General features: G+C 36.7%; 1 protein-coding gene across 1 annotated transcript in view; it reads right to left on the minus strand.

The window, feature by feature from the left end:
* Positions 1-693: 693 nt before the first annotated feature.
* GAL3ST4 (galactose-3-O-sulfotransferase 4) overlaps positions 694-22899 on the minus strand; it is a 30876-nt gene continuing 8670 nt past the window's right edge. Inside the window, exons 2-4 of the mRNA XM_053718264.1 lie at positions 4765-4875; positions 4040-4349; positions 694-2918 (exon numbers count right to left, since the gene is read on the minus strand). Coding sequence (XP_053574239.1) covers positions 2091-2918; positions 4040-4349; positions 4765-4871 — 1245 coding nt within the window. The 5' untranslated portion in view covers positions 4872-4875 and the 3' untranslated portion in view covers positions 694-2090. The remainder of the gene's footprint in view (positions 2919-4039; positions 4350-4764; positions 4876-22899) is intronic.

Consider the following 22899-nt stretch of genomic DNA (forward strand, 5'->3'; position numbering starts at 1 on the left):
ATTTTAAGCAACTTTCTAATTTACTCCTATTATCAATTTTTCTTCGTTCTCTTGCTATCTGTATTTGAAATAAAAGCCATCTAAGCTTTTTTGCATTAAGAACTCTGGACAGCACTTTTTGATTGGTGGATTAATTTTTTCCACCAATCAGCAAGGACAACCAAGGTTGTTCACCAAAAATGGGCCGGCATCTAAACTTAGATTCTTGCATTTCAAATAAAAATACCAAGAGAATAAAGAAAATTTGATAATAGGAGTAAATTAGAAAGTTGCTTAAAATTTCATGATCTATCTGAATCACAAAAGAAAATTTTTGGGTACAGTGTCCCTTTAACTCCATCCTCAGACCATGTTGTTATAATATAAGACCTGGCAATTGCTTCCCTTATACCTTTATATATATATATAAACTTCGGTGAAAGAAGAGGCACTCACAAGTCTTAATAGTTTCATAAAATTACAAACTTTATTGTTAGTTATTCATCTATTAGTTCAGGCATCAAGACTTCAATTGCATTTAAGATAGTCTTGACGACTGAACTAATTGATGAATAACTAACAACAATAAAGTTTGTAATTTTATGAAACTATTAAGACTTGTGAGTGCCTCTTATTTCACCGAAGTTTCTACATAATCTACATAGAGAGCACCCAGGCGAGTCACCATTACAGTGAGTGCTTGTAACACTGAACTTCACAATGTATATATATTTATATAAATCAGCAGGTGAAGAACATGCCTGTTGGAAATGGGATAGTATTTGATTCATATTCATAGTACTGTTTGTAAGAAATTAACATTTGCTACAAAACTCTTGAAAGGTACATTGTAGTCAAACCTTTTCTATCCCTTCTATAAAAGAGCCGTTTAAATTGTTTTTATGCCTGAAAACATAGAGTAAAATGTTTTTATGCATAAACAAATGTGAAAGGGACATGAAACCCAATTTTTCTTTCCTTTCCTGATTCTGATAGAGCAAGTGATTTTAAAAAACTTTGCAATTTACTTTTATCTAATATGTTTTGTTCTCTTGATATTCTTTGTTGAAAATGATACCTAGGCAGACTCAGGAGCTGTTGATTGGTTGCTGCAAATGTATCTTGTAATTGGCTGACCAATGTGTTCAGATAACTCCCAGTACTGCATTGCTGCTCCTTCAACAAGGGATACTTAGAGAATTAAGCAAATTATATCATATAAGTAAATTGAAACGTTGTTTAAAATTGTATGCTCTATCTGAATACTGAAAGAGAAATTTTGGGTTTAATGTCCTTTTAAGTAAAAAAAAAAAATTTGCCTAAAAAATGTGAACTAAAACCATTTTTTTGAAACTGAAACTAATATGACAGTGCAAACTTTTTCTACTATTTTTCTACTGATATTTATTGGGTGGTAAGAACTTCCTACAATTGCTCACTGCCTGGCAGTTCCCCATGTGTAAATTATGGGGCTTTTTTCATAATAGTGATAGAAAAAGTTTAAGTACCATGTCATCTTAAGCTGAAAATGTAGTACAAAGTCCAATAAATTGTTGTTAAGTTTTACAATGGTGCACAGATTGCTTATTATCAAATGTATTCCGGGGTTTTCCAGTCTGGTTAATACTGCTACATCTGTCTTCCTGCTTACACGCCTCAATGTTTTTTGAGCTCTGTGAAGATAGGTATACAACGCAGGTGTGTAGTGCACATTATCATCATCACATCATCTTTAACCAATTGGGACTCTTGGGAGAGTAGCTGACCATTGAAAAGTTTGTTTGTTTTTCACAAATTGTATATCCAAAAAAAATGGAAGACTGATTTTCTCTTTAGGAGGTCAGCTTCTGTTAATGTCTGCTTTTCTCACTGGAGCTCAATCTTTATTTAACATGAAATGGTTTTTAGTCATTGTAGTAACCGTTATTAAATGGCAGCTCTATTCAAGAAGAACCTGCTTACATTCACAGGAAAAAGGTGGCCCTGCTAAAAAAAGTATTACTCACAAGCTTGTCATTTTTTTAAATGTCTCAGGTTCTCACACACAAAATCATCCCTTTTCATGCCTGTCCCCTCTCATTTGATTTCCTGTCATCATAATTTATTCCACCTCATCCACCAAGGTTCTGTTTTGGAGTTACTGTTATTTCTGACCTGTTGTGAGTTTTAGATATAAATTGTCTTGCATCTATTAAGTCCTTGTACTGCAACTCTGGAGTTACCATCTGGACACACCAAGATCTGATGCTGGGTTTAAGATCCTTTCTTATCACCCACCCTAGTATTTTCTCCTGTCCAAACTGAAAGGGTTTGATGCCTTGTTCTTTGATATTCTCAGCCACAACAGGCTCAGAGCTCTCAAGACAAAGTTCAGCTAATTTCTGTCTTCTTTCCCTCAATATTTTCAATTCTCTGTCCATCCTTATCCTTCCAAAGCGCTCCACTTTTTCCCAGAATGTGTGGTTAAAGTAATTATATAGATACCAGTCCAGGGCATTCCATGATCGTAACCTCTCTATTTCTACATTCTGCAGTGGGATAGAAGCACCACGTGTGTTGAGTTTAAAGCTTACAACGTCATCAAGCTCCCAGCACAATTCCTCTTTCAGTAGCACCATTGATTCATCAAAGTACTCTGCAATTAGGACAAGGTTGAAAGATCCCTCAACAGCCCGTGATCCTGCCCTGGCTAGAGCTTCAGAGAATTCTGCATCTGGGTTGAACCCTAGATCAAACCACAGTAAGTTGCGTGCATAGTGGTTGGACCTCTCACCTGGTCGATAGTACTGTGAAGGATTGTAGATGAATGCTTTGAAACTAGGTGACTTTTTGAAGGCAGAAGACACAGAGCGGTAGTATGAGAAAGAGGATTCTGCCATGGTAGCAGGATCCCGAATGATTGTGAAGTAAAAGGAGTCTTTAGGCATAACCTTTTGAACCTGAAAAAGAGAACACAACTTTGTTTTAAATTAATATTTACTTTGTAATGTAAAAATGACTACTATCCTATGTATTATCACATGGTGGGATAGCAGGAGTTAAAAGCATGAGAGATGGGCAGTAAACCATTTTTATATTGAACTCTTCTCCCCCCTTAAGTAGCTCTACACATCTACTTTTAACATACAAAAATGAATATTTTACCAGTAATCTAAAATATAAAAATATTAATTGACTAATAATTGCTTACTTATTTAAAAAAAAAAAAAAAAGTTTTGGAATATTTCAGCAGTCTAGGGTGAAGTTGTATAGAGCCTACGGCAGGGATTTGGGGTATGGCCATTACATTTACATAGATTTTAAGCCTCTGGTCTTTTTGCAACCTTGCAACGCTATTTAATGTTAAAAAAAGAAAAAAATAACATACTGATAAAGAAGTATACTCTTGTATATACACACCGGGATAAATATAGGAAATTCGCCATGATAAGCATGCATATGATTTTAAGCACTCAATGAAACCCACTGGAACCCCAACATAGGACTAAATTACAAGTGGAGCACAAATATATTAGTTTCAGCGATAGTCTAGTGGTGCTGGTATCTTCATGTTGCATAGCATGAGTGCACTAAATCCCTCACGTAATAGACTTCTTTGGGGGAGTGCAGTAAAATGTCTGTTGAGCGCTAAACCCGTTAAGCACTAAGCTGATGGTGCATAAGTAGTGGAGTTCTTCATGTAGTTATATGATATTCTGCTAATAATAATGGTTTACTTCAGGTCTCAAAAAGCCCTACATCTAACAGCGGTATTGTGGATTGCACTCATATGCAACCTTAACTCACCATTTCTAATACGAGCGCAATGAGAGAGCTAATTGTGCTTTCTGTGCAATCCATTAAAAGTATAGGGCACATTAAAAAAAGTTTCATCCATGTTAAGATACTATGGTTACAATTTTTAACCACCCACTTGTAATACCAGTTTGTGTGTTATTCTTAGCACAAGGCCAAGCACAAGATAACACACCCAGCACTATTGATTGTGCTCCTCTTGTAATCTAGTTTGTAATATCTTAACATTCATACATTCACAAAACATATATATATATTGCAATACCTCTGGAAGATTAAAACGCATGTGATGGCACAGAATGTCATACTGTGGTCTGTTGGGGGCATTATACCCCTTCACCCTGCGAGAGTGGAAGAGGTTGGGATAGTTGAACTGATACTTGAAGGGTAAAGCAAAATTGAGTCTGTTCCGATCACCATACCGATGAAGAATGTTTAGGATTGTGCTTCCAGCTGTCTTGTGAGTCTTTAAAAACACTATGTGATGTTTTGGTACACATTTCCCCTGTAATGGTGTAGACATAGGCTGCAATTCATAGATGATCGGAGAAGACCTGGCATCCTCAGAATCAAAACTGTATAACCAGATATAGATATGTATAAGCATATGAACTACTTACACTGGATATGCAAAGTACACAATAAATAATAATGATATGGTATGGCAAAGTCAAGTGCTCAGTGCTCTTAGAAGACTAAATTATGGACACTAGACCACAGTGTGATCTGGTAATACTTTTTCACTAACTTGCTTAAGAGCTGCTAACAATATTTTGAATAATTTTTGTTGAAATATCTTCTTGATTTCTACATGATTATGTCTTTAGATAGTGTAGAACTGCTATGGTGGAACCTATAGGTCATAAAAGTTGTTTTTTTATTATGTCTATATGACATATTTTAGAACAAAGCTTCGTTTGTTTATCCTATATTAATATTATAAAATATTTGTGTTTTGTTGATAGCATAGTATGGCCTGAAATCAATTACCTCTTTTGAAAGTGAATTCCAAGGAGCTGAATGGTGAAGCCAATAGTCATAAGAACAGCAAGTCCTAACCCCAAGACTTGTATCCTACAAAACTGAAATAGCCTCATTCTCCTGCAGGGAAAACAAAGAGGTCAGTACACCATTAATCTGAAATTCCAGAGATTTATATGCCACTAGCAATTTACGTTCAGGTGTGTCTTCATCTCCCAACCAGTTGAGTTCCTCATCAAAATAAAAATAAATGTTGATTAATGAGTAAGTTAGCAAGCAGTACTTGCTTCTTTACAATATTTCAGAAAGCCTTTCTTGTTACCACTACATATAGGGCCATATTACAAGTGGTGTGCTATTGTTAGATTACAAGAGGCATGATATTTGCACACATATTGCAAGTTGAAAGTATGAGTGCATTATGTTGAAAACATTTGCTTATGTAAGAGATTTGAGGACTATGGGGAGAAGAAATTAGCGGTTGAAATATATTAAGTCTTGAAGTCTACTTTCAACTTGTAATATTCACACTAACCTGCGCGTGTTAACAGGTTACTTCCAGCCGTGTTTGCGAGTAGGCACAAGTGCTAAATAGCATTCCACTTGTAATCTGGCCCATAATGTAATGAAGATTTGCAATAGTTTAAAGGGAAATGAAATCCAACATTTTTCTTTCTCTTATTTTTCAAACAACTTTCCAATTTACTTCTTTTATCCAATTTACTTTATTATCTGGGTATCTTATTTTGAAGGAGCAGCAATGCACTACTGGGAGCTATCTGAAGACATTTGGTCAACCAATGAAAAGAGGCATTTTTGTGCAGCCACCAATCAGCATCTAGCTCCCAGTAACATATTGCTGCTCCTTAGCCTACCTAGATATGCTCTTCAAGGATATCAAGAGAATTAAGCAATTTAGATAATGAAAGCAAATTGGAAAGTTGTTTGAAATCACATGTTCTGTCTGAATCATGAAATAAAAAAATTGGGTTTCATGTTCCTTTTAGGGCCTGCTAGGATATTGCCCAACAAGTTTTTAACTCTTTTTCTTAGGGTTTATTGTTGTCCTTTTAGGCCTTTCAGTAATATTGGTTGCTTATATAATGACATGCCCCAAATATATTGAGTTAACTTTTTCTATAGTGAGTCAGTTTCCTTATATTATACAATCAAATAGACCATTCTTCAACCAGTGAAACTGTCTCTAGTCACAAGAAACAGCATAAGAATAAAGAGAATTGTACTGTGAATCTGGTTTCCTCTTCATTAGTTTTAAATGATTTTTTTATACTAGCTGTAGACAAATAGGTTATTTGTTTGTATTTTAAGAAGCTGGTTTTGCTCACTGAAACCTCAACCCATTGTTCTCAAGAACACGTCTGTTCAAATGGGCTGTGCCTGACCTCCTTTACTTATCTCTCTATACACAAAGGCCCCTCTATTTCTCTCTATCTCCCTCTCTCTTCCCCTCTCTCTCTCTCTCTCTCTCTCTCTCTCTCTCTCTCTCTCACTCTCTCACTCCATCTTTCTCTCACTCATACTGACATTTTTATGTGTAGCTATTACAGAAGTCATTGGGAAAACGTTAAAGGGCCAGTGTACTCTGGAAGGTTGAGTTTTGCTGCTGCCTCTTGGTTACATAGCTTTTTAAAGAGCTATGACATTTTCAGTATAGATGTTGGTTTCAACAGGCAAAAACGAATATCTCAAATGGACAAAATAAAGGTAAAGGATCTGTTTGTAAATAATTTAATATACTCCTGCAGGTAAAATAGATCATTGTGAACTCACTTAAAGGGACAGTCTACACAAAAATGTTATTGTTTAAAAAGATAGATAATGCCTTTACTACCCATTCCCCAGCTTTGCACAACCAACATTGTTAGATTAAAATACTTTATAACATTAAAACTTCTAAATTTCTTCCTGTTTCAAAGGCTCTATTGCCAGCCTCTTAATCGCATGCTTTTGGATTTGCTTTTCACATCAGGAGACTGATAGTTCATGTGGGCCATATAGATAACATTGTATTCATGACCGAGAAGTTATTTAAGAGTTACCACAACACAGTACTAAATGCAACTCAATAGATTTTAAATAGTCACAGTCATTTGATCAGAAGACATGGCCGGACTGTTATCCGACGGACATTTGTCAGACTGACGGATAATATTCCGACAGAAAAATGGCCATCGGATAACAGTCTGGCCCCGAGATGGATAGATAGATAAGGATAGATACAGATCGAAAGATAGACAGGTAGATAGATAAAGATAAAAAAATAAACAGATAGATAGACTGACAGATAGTTAAAAGCACGTCGCTGGGAGATGGGAACCATGGCTAGGTTCCCAGAGGCGGTTGCAGCGCCCAAGGCTCTTATTAGAACAAAGCACTCTAGAGCGTATCTGCCCTCAGCCGACGTTGGAACACAGTCTCTTGGACATATGTCTGACGGAAAAATGTACTTTGGCATTCTTTCGGTCTGCATTTTGTCCGAGCACCGTCAGAACATACTTAGATACAAGGTAATCACAGAGGTAAAAAGTATATTAATGCAACTGTGTTGGTTGTGTAAAATTGGGGAATGGGTAATAAAGGGATTATCTATCCTTTAAAAAAATAAACATTCTATTGTAGACTGTCCCTTTAAGAGCAGAAAAAAAATATGATACACTGTCTCTTTAATGTAAAAGTATCACTGTAGTTTATGCTGATGGAATGAGCTATTTTTGTATTTTCACAACCCCTCATCCTTTTCTTTTTACCATTTTCCTCTCTGTTAATTTCCTATCTTCCTAAATCTGTCATCTCCCTCACATATAACATTCTCATCCTTCCTTCAATGTCTGCTTCCCATTTTTTGGCGGTTTTCCCCCCTCATACTACTGTTACACCATTTTTTCATCATTTCATTCCTTCCTTTTCAATATAATATCTAATTCATTGTGCCTCTCTTTTGGTTTTCTTTGCTATTTTTTTTTTGTTTCATACCATTTCTCAAGGGAATAAACACAATGTAAGTTGCAAAACGTACCTTAGTATGACAACAGCTAACTACAAATACTGGATAACCATTAAAGTAAATATGCTCCATCCCTAAAATCTCTAGTCACATGCACAGCAAATGTGGTGTTTATATAAATGTGGTCAGAATGTAAAACTAAATTAAATGGCAAAAAGGTTACATTCATGCCAGAATTTAAATGCTGGTGTCTGCTGGGGCTTGAGATTTGTATCTGAAATGTTTAGTTGTTCTTGTGCATAATGAAACAGCTTTGCAATATACAATCATTACTTATTTTGCCCCTTTTTCATGTAATTTAGCTCTGAAAATTGAACAATTTCTAATTTCCGGAACTGAAACGGCACCCTGCTGACTTCTCATGACTAACTCTACTATATCTCTCTCCCTAACAATTGCAAAACAATGCACTCTATACTTACATTAGAACTGGGGTTAGCCTTGTTGTCTGTGGACTAAAGCCCAGATTGGCTCCCCCAAATAAAGGAAATGGAGGGTGGAGTTTGGCTATTGATAAATAATTGCAGTAAAAAAGCATTTTAATGTGTTTTTAAAATGTTAAGACTTGGTTTTTATGTTATTCTATAGCAAAACACCAGTAATGTCTTGTAATTACAAGGTGTTTACTGTCCCTTTAAATGGACCTTAAACTCATAAATTAAAGGGACATTGTACTGGATTTAAAAAAGTAAAATAAAATGATATTAGAAGTTATGCAACCAACTAATTTGTTTTCATTAAATTCTGATTATCCTTCCTTTGTGATGGTATAATATCAATTTTATTAAAGACACAGAGATTAAACGGATACTAAACCAAATTGTTTTCTTTCATGATTCAGATATAGCAGGTAATATTAAGCATCTTTCTAATTTACAACTATTATCAATTTTTCTTTGTTATCTTGCTATCTTTATTTGAAAAGCAGGAATGCAAAGCTTGGGAGCCGGCCCATTTGTGTTTCAGCACCTGGGTTGCGCTTGCTGATTGCTGGCTAAATGTAGCCACCAATAAGCAAGCACTGTCCAGGGGTCTGAACCTAAAATGGGCTGCCTCCTAAGCTTTACATTCCTGCTTTTCAAATGAAGATAGAAAGAGAACGAAGATAAATTGATAATAGGAGAAAATCAGAAAGTTGTTTAAAATTGCATGCTCTATCTTAAAGGGCCATAATACCCAAATGTTTAAACACTTGAAAGTGATGCAGCATAGCTGTAAAAAGCTGATTAGAAAATATCACCTGAACATCTCTATGTAAAAAAGAAAGATATTTTACCTCAAAAGTTCCTCAGTAGCCACCTCCCATTGTAAAGGATTTCTAAGCAGCATTTTAGTGTGTTTGTCCTGGGACATCTGAAGGGACTAGCATCGTGCACTCTCATATTATTTCACCAATCAGGTAAAGGAAGCTTACTATGAAATCTCATGAGAGTTAAGTCAAATCTCATGAGATCACAGTAAGAGTTCATGACCTCAGCACTGCTGATGCTGATTGGCTGCTGTTCATTTCTTCATTTTTTTAAATTTTTTTACCTGTAGCTGGGAGCAGCTGAGTATAACTTTTTACACAGAACTTACTCTGCTGAGCTGAGGAAATTGTGAGGTAAAATATCTTCCTTTTTTACATAGAGATGCTCAGGTGATATTTTCCTGTCAGCTTTTTACAGTTATACTGCATCAGTTTCAAGTGATTTAGCATATGAGTATTATGTCCCTTTAATCAAGAAAGAAACAAATTGGGTTTAGTGTCCCTTTAATATTTTTCTTAACCTTTCTTTTACTACTTTAAACAGAGTTAAAAAAGTCAATACAGAAAACTTTTTAATGAATGAAAACAATTCGAATAAGGTAACCAATGAAAATGGGAAACAAACTGAAGCTGATGAAATCAACCAATAGGAGGTGTCAAAATACCAGTATATTGACCAAAGAGCACACCAACTTCCTTTTCGTAGCTAATGCCAAGAGGAAGAAAAATTAACCAAAATGGAAAGGTAAAAACAAAACATCCGAGAAAGAAGGAAGAAAAAATCCAAGTGAAAAGAAGACACAATGGGCGAGATTACAAGTGGAGCGTGAACGTTTGCTCGTGAGCGATAAGAGGTTTATCGCGAATGTTTACGTGCGTCGGGTTTATCGTTCATATTACAAGTTAAAAGTAAACTTAATCGCTTGAGCGCAATTCACGTTAAAGGTCGTCGGGTTAGCGAGTCCTCAGAGCTCTGGTTAACTGTTTCGGAAAATAAAAAAGTTGCACAAAACACATCAAAAATACATTACAAAGTACACTAACACTCATAATAACACTATCTGATCGAAATTATTAAAAAAATATTGCACAAAAAAGTTATAAGGGCTCAAAGATAGGAGATCTTAGGTGTTAGAAAAAAAGGCAAGCAAAGGGCTTTGACAGTGAGATTCATGTTCTAAGTATTTATAAATAGATATCCATATATATCTGTATATATCTGTACCTATATATAATCATGTGTATATATATATATATATAGTAAGGAAAGCGCACTCTCACTTAAAAAGCATCTACCAGGGTGCAGGCACGAATTAATACAGTACAGATGAAGCTTGCACTCTCTGGATTTTCAAAAAGGTGCTTTATTCAGCAAAAAATGTTCCTGCTTCAGCCAGAGGATGAGGATTGTGAAGAAGCTCCAAAAAAAGGGGGAGAAAAATGGGGTGTTGGAAGGATAGTTATAGGATGGACGGTTACCATGGCTGAGCAGGTTATTAAGAGAAAGTCACTCTGGTACTTGCGAACCACCAAAATGATTCTGGAAATCATTGAGTAGGGGTGGAAAGCATAGCTTCCTTGAAGGGCCCTGACCTGGTTAAATTAATCTGTCGCTGCTGTGTTTGGGTCTGGACCTAACTGAAATATGTAGCAACTTAGAATCCAAGACAAGGACCAAGAAGCAAAGAGGTCTAATCTTGCAGATGTCAAGAACCCCAATCCACAGCTGAGTTGGAGAGTCCTAGAATGTATTCCACCAAAATCAAAATGTTGTGATCCAAACAGTGGTTAATGAAGTCGGACGTGAAGTTTGTGAGGTCTTTTAATTTTATGTCTCCAAGAAATTTCCAATATTTGATAGCAGAAATATTGTCCATTCTCAGGAAATGGACATAGGTTGAAGAGTTTACACAAACTCTTTGCCACAAAAGAACCTGCAAGAATGTGATTGCAATTTATAAGGTGATTCTGAGGCGGTACATTTGCTGCTGGTAATAAAAGGACCACAGCAATCCCTCCAGTGCACTGTACCTTAAATTCCCTGTAATTTTGTATACATATGTTTTTCTTTCAGAGTAATTAGTGTTTTGAGTATTTTGGTTAAAATTTGCCACATTTTAACTGGCGGGAAAAAACAGTGAGAACAGTATCGTGAAAATGTTTATAGAATCACGCTGGGATTTGAGAGAAAACTTCATATATGTCCATTAAATTTCAGCCCATTTTACTGAAAAAAAAACAATTACGCTTTGTATTTTGTACTTAAAGGGACATTAAACCCAAACATTTTTTTTTTTCGTGATTCAGATAGAGCATGCAATTTTAAGCAACTTCCTAATTTACTTCTATTATCTATTTTGCTTCATTCTCTTGATATTCTTTGCTGAAAAGCATATCTAGATAGCTGCTGATTGATCGCTGCACATAGATGCCTCATGTGATTGGCTCACCAATGTCTATTTCTTTTTACTCAACAAACGATATCTAAAGAATGAAGCAAATTAGATAATAGAAGTAAATGTGAATGCTGTTTAAAATTGTATTCTCTATCTGAATCATGAAAGAACATTTTTGTGTTTAATGTCCGTTTAAAACTAGAAATCCTGCATATTTTTGTGTAAATGGATCGATTATAAATTTTGTACGATTTTAAATTACAAATTTAACTGTGCCCTTTTGTAATGCATGCATCTCCTGCCCTTACGAAAATGCAGTATACGCCCCTTAGTAAGACACCCTGTTTTCAGGGTAAATAGTGACTTTATAGAATTTCACCAGGGAAATAGAAAGGCTGGTGAGTATTCTTTAGAATCTCACCAGCCCAGAGTACTTTAGAGAATTTTCCCCCAAGTTCAGAGTGTTTATAACAAAACCCAGAAAGGTAATTTCTTGACAAGAGCTTAAAACAGATAAATCATCTTTAGGATTAATTAAAAACTAAATTTGTTTTCTAGAGTTTATGAGGGGAAGGGAAGATAAACAAAAAAATGTCTTAAAAGAGTTTGTAGTAACTGCCATTACAAGGTAATTTTCATTAAAGGAATTGGAAAGTCAAAATTAAACTTGCATGATTCCGATAGAGCAAGTAATTTTAAGACACTTTTAAGTTTTCAAATGTGCTTTGTTCTTTTGGTATCCCTTGTTGAAAACAAATACACACATATCCTACACTAGTGGGAGCTGCAGCTAATTAGTGCCTGCACAAATCATGAAATAAATTTGTCTTTTGTGATTGGCTGACTAGATGTGTTCATCTTGCTGCCAGGAGTGCAATGCTGTTCCTTCAGCAAAGAATAACAAGAGAACAAAGCAAATTTGATAATGGAAGTAAATTAGAATGTTGTTTAAAATTGTATGTTCTATCCAAATCATGAAAGAAATGTTTGGGGTTTCCTGTTCCTTTATTTTTTTTCCAAACCTATATGCTTTTCAAACATAATCAATAGATGCACAATACAAAGAAAATGCAATAGCTCCTACTCTGAATTGCAAACAAGCAGACTATTTTTTTCTGTCACATTTCACTGCACCTGTATCATGTGACAGCCATCAGTGAATTTACATATATATATATATATATATATATATATATATATATATATATATATATATATATATATATATACACTGTGAACTCTAGCACATGCTCAGTAGAAGCTGTTGTTTCAGAAAGTGTGCATATACAAAAATTTGCCAATTTTAATGATGGAAGTAAATTGGGAAATGTAAAAAATTCCATGCTCTGAATCATGAAAGTTTATTTTTTACTTTAGTGGCCCTTTAACATTGAAAGCACATTCTCACTTTAAATGTAATGAAATAGCCAATTATGGCAATTTATAATAGAACTCCTGACAAGAAAATGTTGGGTCACTTCACAGGGAGAAAGGGGTTAAGGGAGGGACCATCCGACACAACAATTTAATGAGGTGACTGATGAGGGAGTTTGTTACTCATTGACTAGTTTAATTACAGAATTACTTTATGTACGCGTCAGAGCAGCTGCACTGCAGCTCGTTTTATAAAATCTACCTAGTAAAAAGGAATTTATTCACATATGACCGGAAAAAGAATCTGAGTGAATGGTATAAGATTGCAACCCTTTAAGTGGTGATTTCAAAGTTAAAGTGTTTTATTTAACTTTCATTTTTAAAAAATATTATTATCTCCTGAATGTATTTGTTTAAGGGAATTAAAAAAAAAAAAGACTTGTAATCTCCTGGCTCTTAAAGTAACACTCAAGTCAAAATAAATGTTTGATTCAGATAGAGGGCGAGATTACATATTCGGCATAGGCTTCAGTGTAACTGCTGAAACCCGCGTCGCCCGTAATTTCCCCTCACACATCAGGGAATCACATATACGGTGCAGTTCATAAAGTGCCGTAAGTCGGATAAACTAGCGATGTCCAGAAATGTGCGTAAATACAAATTTCTGGAGTCGCCAGTCACTGACGGCACGTTAGAAACTGCCAGGCACCTAAGAAAAAAAAAGTTAAATCTCCCTTAAAAGTCTAACAATCCTCCCAAAAATAAACCCGACACGTCAACACCCCTATATCCGCCTTCACCCCCATATCGGAACTAATAATAAATGTCTTAACCTCTAAATCCGCCAACCCCAACATTACAAACTACCTAATAAATTTATTAACCCATAATCTGCCATTCACCCACATCGTGATCAACCTAATAAATGTATTAACCCCTAATCTGCCATTCACCCAGATCGTAATCTACCAAATAAAAGTATTAACCCCTAATCAGCCAACCCTCCACAACGCAAAGTACCTATTAAAACGATTAACCCCTATTCTGCCATTAACCCACATTGCAACAAACCTTATAAATCTATTAATCCCTAATCCGCCAAACCCACTTTGCAACAAACCTAATATATCTATTAACCCTTAATCTGCCAAACCCCCCACAAAGCAAATAACTAATTAAATTACTAAACCCCCTAACCTAACACCCCCTAAGTTAACCCCAATTACCTAAATATAAAAATATTAAGTTACAATTAAAATAAAAAAGCTAACATTACTTAAAAATAAAAAACCTAAAATTAAATTAATCTAAGATTACAAAAATAAAAAAGTCTAACATTACATAAAATAATAAACCAAATTATCAAAAATTAAAAAAATTAAACCTATGAAAAAAAAAGCCCCCCATCAAATAAAAACACCTCCTAATCTAATACTAAACTATCAATAGCCCTTAAAAGGGCCTTTTGTAGGGAATTGCCCTAAGTTAAGCAGCTCTTTTACCTTAAAAAATACTAAGTCCCCCCTCTAACAGTAAAACCCCCCACCCACCAAAATAAAAAAAACTATCACTAAAAAATCCTAAACTACCCATTGCCCCTAAAGGGACATTTGTATGGGCATTGCTATTAAAAGGGCATTCAGCTCTTTTAAGAGTGCCCAATAAATCCCTAATCTAAAAAAAACAACCCCCCCAAAAATAAAAAAAGCCTAAATCTAACCCCCAAATAGGTACTCACAGTTCCTGAAATCTGGCTGAGAAGGTCCTGTTCCAGGCGGTGAAGTCTTCTTCCAAGCGGCCGACATCTTCTTCCAAGTGGGGACCTCCTCCTTCTTCATCCAGGACCAAGCCGGAGCAGAGCGGAGATGAGCGCAGATGAGCAGGACGGGCGACGGCGGAGCCATGGAGCGTGGAGGATCCTCTTCGTACGATTGCCACTGTACACTGAATAGTGAATTCAAGGTAAGCGTTTAAATATGGCATCCCTTGCATTCCTATTGACGGATTTGATTTTTCAAATTCAAATCAGCCAGTAGGATGAGAGCTACTGAAATCCTATTGGCTGTTTAAATCAAATAGTTTTGTTTACTACATAGAATTAAACATTTTATTTTAGAGTCTTACGCCAAGATTTCATTGCTGTTGTAAATTATTTTAATTGGTGGTGACAAGTATCTCCATTAAAGTATGGAGACTTCAACTGCAAGAATTAGGAATGCGCATTCAGAAGGAAACAAATGCAGAAGATGGTGGTGCCAGTGGCATTTGGCTATTTTCAGAGCCAGATTTCTTCTTGTGAAATTATAACAAACTAAGGTCTGGATTTGCATAAATCTTAGTAAGTTGCAATTTCACAAAAATAAATCTGTCTTAGCCGAATACTGCTGGCGGCCTCCATCTTTGGCATTCGTTTCCTTCTGACTACACTGAATCACATGCTTAGCAAGAATAAACCTAAAGGAGCAATTTCCAAAACATTTAAAATACTGTGCAACTGGTGTAACAGGACATTAGTAACAGATTAACTTAAATATCAATTTTGCTTAACACTCATGGTTTTCTTTGTTAAAAAGGCTATATAGGTAGAAAGAGTGCAAGTGTCACTAGGGCACTGTATGTCAGTAGTGATGTCGCGAATAGTTCGCCTGCGAATAGTTCCCGGCGAACATAGCATGTTCGTGTTCGCCGCGGACGGCGAACATATGCGATGTTCGGTCCGCCCCCTATTCTTTATCATTGAGTAAACTTTGACCCTGTACCTCACAGTCAGAAGACACATTACAGCCAATCAGCAGCAGACCCTCCCTCCCAGACCCTCCCACCTCCTGGACAGCATACATTTTAGATTCATTTGGAAGCTGCATTCTTAGTGAGAGGAGGGACAGTGTAGCTGCTGCTGATTTAATAGTGAAATCGATAGCTAGGCTAGTGTATTCAGTGTCCACTACAGTCCTGAAGGACTCATCTGATCTCTGCTGTAAGGACAGCACCCCAAAAAGCCCTTTTTAGGGCTAGAACATCAGTCTGCTTTTTTTTTTTTTTTTCCTGTGTAATCTAATTGCAGTTGCCTCTCTGCCAGCGTGTGTGTCAGGCTCACAGCGTATACTGTGCCCACTTGCCCAGTGCCACCACTCATATCTGGTGTAACAGTAGTGTACATTTAAAAAAACAACACTTTTTTGACTGTGAAATAATAGCAGACAGCTGCCAGTACCCAAGATGGCGGCCAATAAGGCAGATGGGGAGGGTTAGAGAGCTGTTTTGGGAGGGATCAGGGAGGTTGGGGGCTAAGGGGGGATGCTACACCACAGCATATGTAAAGCTAAAAAAAAAAAACTTTTTTAAAAAAAAACTTTTATTTTAGTACTGGCAGCCTTTCTGCCAGTACTTAAGATGGCGGTGACAATTGTGAGGTGGGGGAGGGAAGGGAGCTGTTTGGGAGGGATCAGGGGGTCTGATGTGTCAGGTGGGAGGCTGATCTCTACACTAAAGCTAAAATTAACCCTGCAAGCTCCCTACAAACTACCTAATTAACCCCTTCACTGCTAGCCATAATACACGTGGGATGCGCAGCAGCATTTAGCGGCCCTCTAATTACCAGAAAGCAACGCCAAAGTCATATATGTATGCTATTTCTGAACAAAGGGGATCCCAGAGAGGCATTTACAACCATTTGTGCCATAATTGCACAAGCTGTTTGTAAATAATTTCAGTGAGAAACCAAAAATTTGATCGCATTTGGCGGTGAAATGGTGGCATGAAATATACCAAAATGGGCCTAGATCAATACTTTGGTTTGTCTACTACACTTAAACTAAAATTAACTCTACAAGCTCCCTACATACTCCCTAATTAACCCCTTCACAGCTGGGCATAAAACATGTGTGGTGCGCAGTGGCATTTAGCAGACTTCTAATTACCAAAAAGCAACGCCAACGCCATATAAGTCTGCTATTTCTGAACAAAGGGGATCCCAGAGAAGCATTTACAACCATTTATGCCATAATTGCATAAGTTGTTTGTAAATAATTTCTGTGAGAAACCTAAAGTTTGTGAAAAAGTGAACAATTTTTCTAATTTGATCGCATTTGGCGGTGAAATGGTGGCATTAAATATACCAAAATGGGCCTAGATCAATACTTTGGGTTGTCTACTACACTACACTTAAGCTAAAATTAACTCTACAAGCTGCCTACATGCTCCCTAATTAAGCCGTTCACTGCTGGGCATAAAACACGTGTGGTGCGCAGTGGCATTTAGCAGCCTTCTAATTACCAAAAAGCAACGCCAAAGCCATATAAGTCTGCTATAATGGCATGTCTGGCACACAGTGTTGGGGCAAGGGTCCATCTGACCACTGATACCTGGTTTGCAAAGCATGGTCAGGGCAGGTATATCACCTACACTGCGCACTGTGAAGCGGGCGTAACCCTTACACTACCTGATCGATACAACATCATACCTGATGTTTTAAAGCACGTTATTCCAAACAATTTAGGAATGTTAGGTGATTTATGCCCTTTATGGATTAAAACCAGACTCTGCATCAACTATGTAATTTTCCATGGGAGTTTTGCCATGGATCCCCCTCCGGCATGCCACAGTCCAGGTGTTAGTCCCCTTGAAACAACTTTTCCATCACTATTGTGGCCAGAAAGAGTCCCTGTGGGTTTTAAAATTCGCCTGCCTATTGAAGTCTATGGCGGTTCGCCCGGTTCGCGAACTTTTGCGGAAGTTCGCGTTCGCCATTCGCGAACCCAAATTTTTAGGTTCGCGACATCACTATATGTCAGCAGACACTATTGCCATTTAGTGCTCAGCTCTTGCAAATGTATAACATTGTTAAAGCATTCTTGAAAAATTGCTGTCATATAGTGCTCCAGACATGTGCACGTTACTAAGCCTACCTACCTGGTTTGCAACAAATTGAAATTCTTTTACTTTTTTTTAAATTTTTCAATCTAAATCAGGAACAAACAAATTTCGGGTTATGTCCCTTTAAGGGGAACAATTACAGTATGGTGTCCCTTTGAACAGGGTTAAAAGCATTTTAGATAAAATAAATCAATTTCTTAGTATTTTAAAAATAATACCTCTTTGTAAGCAATGTCTTAATGAACCACTTACAGGGACAGTCAACACCAACATTTTTGTTGTTTAAAAAGATAGATAATCCCTTTATTACCCATTCCCCAGTTTTGCATAACCAACACATTTATAATAATACACTTTTTACATCTGTGATTATCTTGTATCTAAGCCTCTGCAAACTGCCCCCTTATTTCAGTTCTTTTGAGAGACTTGCATTTTAGACAATCAGTGCTTATAACTTCCCGTGTGTGAGCTCAATGTTATCTATATGACACACATAAACTAACTCCCTCTAATGGTTAAAAACTGTCAAAATGCATTCACATAAGAGGCAGCCTTCAAGGTCTAAGAAATTAGCATATGAGCCTACCTAGGTTTAGTTTTCAACTAAGACTACCAAAAGAACAAAGCAAAATTGGTGATAAAAGTAAATTGGAAAGTTGTTTAGAATGACATGCCCTATTTGAATCATGAAAGTTTATTTTGGACTTGACTGTCCCTTTAAAGGGACATTTTATTTCAAATTGTTTCCAAAGAAAAAACACAAAAATATGGAATTAATACAATCTAAATGTTTATGAGCGGTATTTGTATTTACATTTTCAAAATAACTTCCCAGGTTGGCATCTAGTATTAAAATAGCAGTAAACACCTTGAGATTTTAAAGGGACAGTCTAGTCAAAATGTAACTTTTATTAATCAGTTTGGGCAATTTTAAACAACTTTTGATTTCTTCTCTTGGTATTCAATGTTGAAAGCTAAACCTAGGTAGGCTCATATGCTAATTTCTAAACCCTTGCAGAATGCCTCTTATCGCAGTGAATTTTAACAGTTTTTTCACAGCGCTAGTTTATGTGTGCAATATAGATAACATTGTGCTCACTCCCATAGAGTTATTTATGAGTCAGCACTGATTGACTAAAATGAAAAAAACTCACAACTTTTATTTTATGATTCAGATAGAGCATACAATTGTTAACAACTTTCCAATGTACTTCTATTATCAAATTGTATTCCTTTTCTTGTTATCCTTTGTTGAAAGCAGGAAAGTAAGCTCAGGAGCGTGCACGTGTCTCCAGCACTATATGGCAGCAGTTTGGCAACAATGTTATGCATTAGCAAGAGCACTAGATGGCAGCACTATTTCCTGTCATGTAGTGCTCCAGACATGTGAACGTCTATCTAGATATCTCTTCAACAAAGAATAACACAATAATAAAGTTTGATAATAGTAGTAAATAGCAAACTTTTTTAAAATGTATTCTCTATCATGAAAGAAACATTTGGGATTCATGTCCCTTTAACAAAAACAAAAATGATTCTGTATAAACATGCTTCAAATACGGAATTCTTCAGCAAGATGTATGGCATTGTTTATGCCTGTGAGAAGTAAAGAGCAACAAAATGGGAGCACCAGGCTATGTACGTAATTAAAATTCCATTTTATTACAAAAAGTTAAAATATACAAAAATGTTAGCCAAACTGGGAGGGTGGATGGCGGTTCCAGCTAACGCGTTTCTGCCTTGTTGCTCTTTACTTCTCACAGCTATTGGGGAAGGTGAGCACAGGCACTTTATCTAAAGGATCTAGACTCAGGAGACTTAGGAACCAAGAGGCAGGAGACTGGGTAAGATCGAGTGGGTGTGACATAATCAGAAATCACCAGAGGTCGAGGAAGGCAGAGGAAGCGGCTCATTTACAGCAGGACAGAAGCATGTTCCGGGAGAGCGTCCTAAGCGAGGTAACTTAAAGGGACACTGAACCCAAATTTTTTCTTTCGTGATTCAGATAGAGCATGCAATTTTAAACAACTTTCTAATTTATTCCTATTATCAATTTTTATTCATTCTCTTGCTATTTTTATTTGAAAAAGAAATCTAAGCTTTTTTTGGTTCAGTACTCTGGACAGCATTTTTTAATTGGTGGATGAATTTATCCTCCAATCAGCAAGGACAACCCAGGTTGTTCACCAAAAATGGGACGGCATCTAAACTTACATTCTTGCATTTCAAATAAAGATACCAAGAGAATAAAGAAAATTTGATAATAGGAGTAAATTAAAAAGTTGCTTAAAATGTCATGCTCTATCTAAATCACAAAAGAAAAAAATGTGGGTTCAGTGTCCCTTTAACGAAAGGGGTTTTTCCTTTCCCTGCTCCTGTGGACCGACCTAGCTGGTAAAAGAGGGGATGAGCGCACACAGAATCTGAACAGACCGGTAAGCCTCAGACACACTGCAGCATTACTTTATACACACAGTGGTGTGGAACGCAGATGCTACACACACAGATGAGATATTAGTGCACAAGCATCAGCCCACTTTTTTGTAACCTCAAGTCTCCTCAGTATAAACACATAAACTGTGATACGTATATATTCATTCTGAAGTCAGTCATACCGGTTAGGTGCTGAGACTCACACTGACTTTCCTTATTGTTTATGCTTGCACAATAAGCAGGCATGGAGGAAACATTACGTCTGTTTCAGACGTGAGCACTGTAGTTGTATGATATTTTCCTTTACTTACATTAATAGGTTAAATTATAACCATACTATTCAGAAGCTATTGCTTGTTTATAATGTATATAACAGAGCTTAACAAACCTATTAGCCAGGGAGCAACTGGTTCTTATAATTTTACTACCTGCTCCTACGTTTTTGTGGTATTCTCCATATAAAATAATAATAATAATTTGTGATTTTATATAGCGCTTTTCTCCCTGTGAGACTCAAAGCACTTTACAAATATACCAACATAAAGACATAAAAGTTAGGAGTTTCTGAAGGTCAGATAAGCGGACTGAATGCCTGATGGAAGAGGTGGGTCTTTAGCTTTTTTTAAGTCTGTAAGGACAGTGCCTCTCTGATTGCGCACGGTAAAGAGTTCCAGAGAGTAGGGGCAGCGTGGCCGAATGCTCTGGAACCTGAGTTTGTCCTTATTCTTGGCACTGAGAGGAGGGATGTGTTGACTGACCTAAGTAAGCGGGATGAGATGTAGGGTGTTAGGAGCTCTTTCAGGTACTGTGGGCCTTGGTTGTTTAAGGCTTTGAAGGTCAGCAGGCCAATTTTAAAATATGTTCGTTATTTAATTGGAAACCAATGCAGGGAGTGGAGAACAGGTGTTATGTGGCAGGAGCGAGTTTGATTGGTCAGTAGTCTGGCTGCTGCGTTTTGTACCGTCTGAAGGCGATGGAGTTCTTTTTTTGGGAGGCCCAAGTAGAGTGCATTGCAGTAATCTAGCCTAGAGGATACAAATGCATGGATTAGCGTTGGCATATCATCTGGTGTAATTAAGTGTTGTATCCTAGCTATGTTTTTCAGATGAAAGTAGGCAGATTTTATTACGGAGGAAATCTACTGTTTAATAGATAGTCCAGCGTCAATCAGCACTCCGGGGTTTCGTACCTTTGCTGAACTAACAGGTTCAGAGCCTCCAAGCTCCAGGCCAGTTGGGTGATCGTGGGATATTTTTGATGCCCGGGTCCCCTCACCAAGAGTAACTCTGTTTTGTCCGGGTTCACTTTGAGACACCTAGCATTCATCCATTCTGAGGTCTGTTAAGCAACTGTTTATGCGGCATGCTGGGTCTGTAGTATCTGCAAATACCTCCGTCTGGCTCCTAAACATATGTCTTGCTCCTAAATGTTCTTCCAAAAACAGATTTGTTGACCTCTGAATAATCTTTGCAGTATGTGGGAAAAACATTTAAACAGATGAATGGAAAAATATAGCAATATTTGGGCAGAATTTCCATTTTTTTTTTCTATTTATACAGAAATGATTTACTCCATGGTGAAAGATCTGCATACAAAAACTGTAATTTTGTTAGAAAAAAAACTCATGGGGGTATTGGAAACACTACCCTTTTTGAAAGTTAAATTACAGTAAAGTCAGGCAAAATAGATTATTTATGCATTATTGTACATTTTATGAGAAGTTTAATGTTTACTTAAGCTCAAATGAATGCTCCATAAATCTCCATAACTAAAAGTAAAAAAAAACTATTCAAAATACTTTTATTATTTGTTTTGCCTTCTTTACTGCAATTTATTTCTGAAATTGATTTTTTTTCACCTGCCCCACAGAAAGGCTGGAGAGCATATTACATATTATTACAGGATAATGAATAAACTAGTATTAACCTTAAATATGCACCACAAAGATTGCATCTGTGCAAGAGCTCATTTATATCTGACATGAATTAAACACAAGAAAAGATTTAAGATAAACATACTCAAGAGGCTTTCAAAGGGTGTAGCTCTGGAATGCTCAGAAATTGCCAAACCCTGCAAAGGTTACTTAAAAAAGACCATTTTAAATAGCTATAAGCCATTTTTTTTTATTGTGGCTATTTTGCAGTGTATTGCATAATTGCTGAATTCTACTACTTCTCATATATTCTAAAACTGTGATGTCCATTTATGCAAGATAATGTTCATATAATGTCTGCCTTGTTGGAACTGCACTATAGAAAACATTGTTAAAGTCTTCCTCCGCACCTACCATTTGTTCATCCATCTCTCTCTCTCTCTCTCTCTCTCTTTCTTTCTCTCTCTCTTTCTCTCTCTCTCTTTTTCTCTCTTCTCTATCTCTTTCTCTCTCTTCTCTCTCTCTTCTCTCGCTCTCTTTCTCTCTGTTCTCGCTCTCTCGTCTCTTTTTCTCTCTGTCTCTCTTTCTTTTTTCTCTCTCTCTCTTTTTCTCTCTCTTCTCTTTTCTCTCTCTCTTCTCACTCTCTCGTCTCTTTTTCTCTCTCTCCCTTTCTCCCTCTCTCTCTCTCTCTCTCTCTCTCTCTCTCTCTCTCTTTCTCTTTCCCTTTCTCTCTTTCTATCTTCCTCTCTCTTTCTTTCTTTCTTTCTTTTGTTCTTTCTCACTTTCTTTCTCTCTCTCTCTCCCTTTTTCTCTCGTTCTCTCTCTTTCTCTCTCTTGCGCTCCCTTTCTCTCTCTCTCTCTCTCTCTCTCTCTCCCTTTTTCTCTCGTTCTCTCTCTTTCTCTTTCTCTCTCTTGCACT

Source organism: Bombina bombina, chromosome 6 (assembly GCF_027579735.1).
Source record: "Bombina bombina isolate aBomBom1 chromosome 6, aBomBom1.pri, whole genome shotgun sequence".
NCBI classification, from domain to species: Eukaryota; Metazoa; Chordata; class Amphibia; order Anura; family Bombinatoridae; genus Bombina; species Bombina bombina.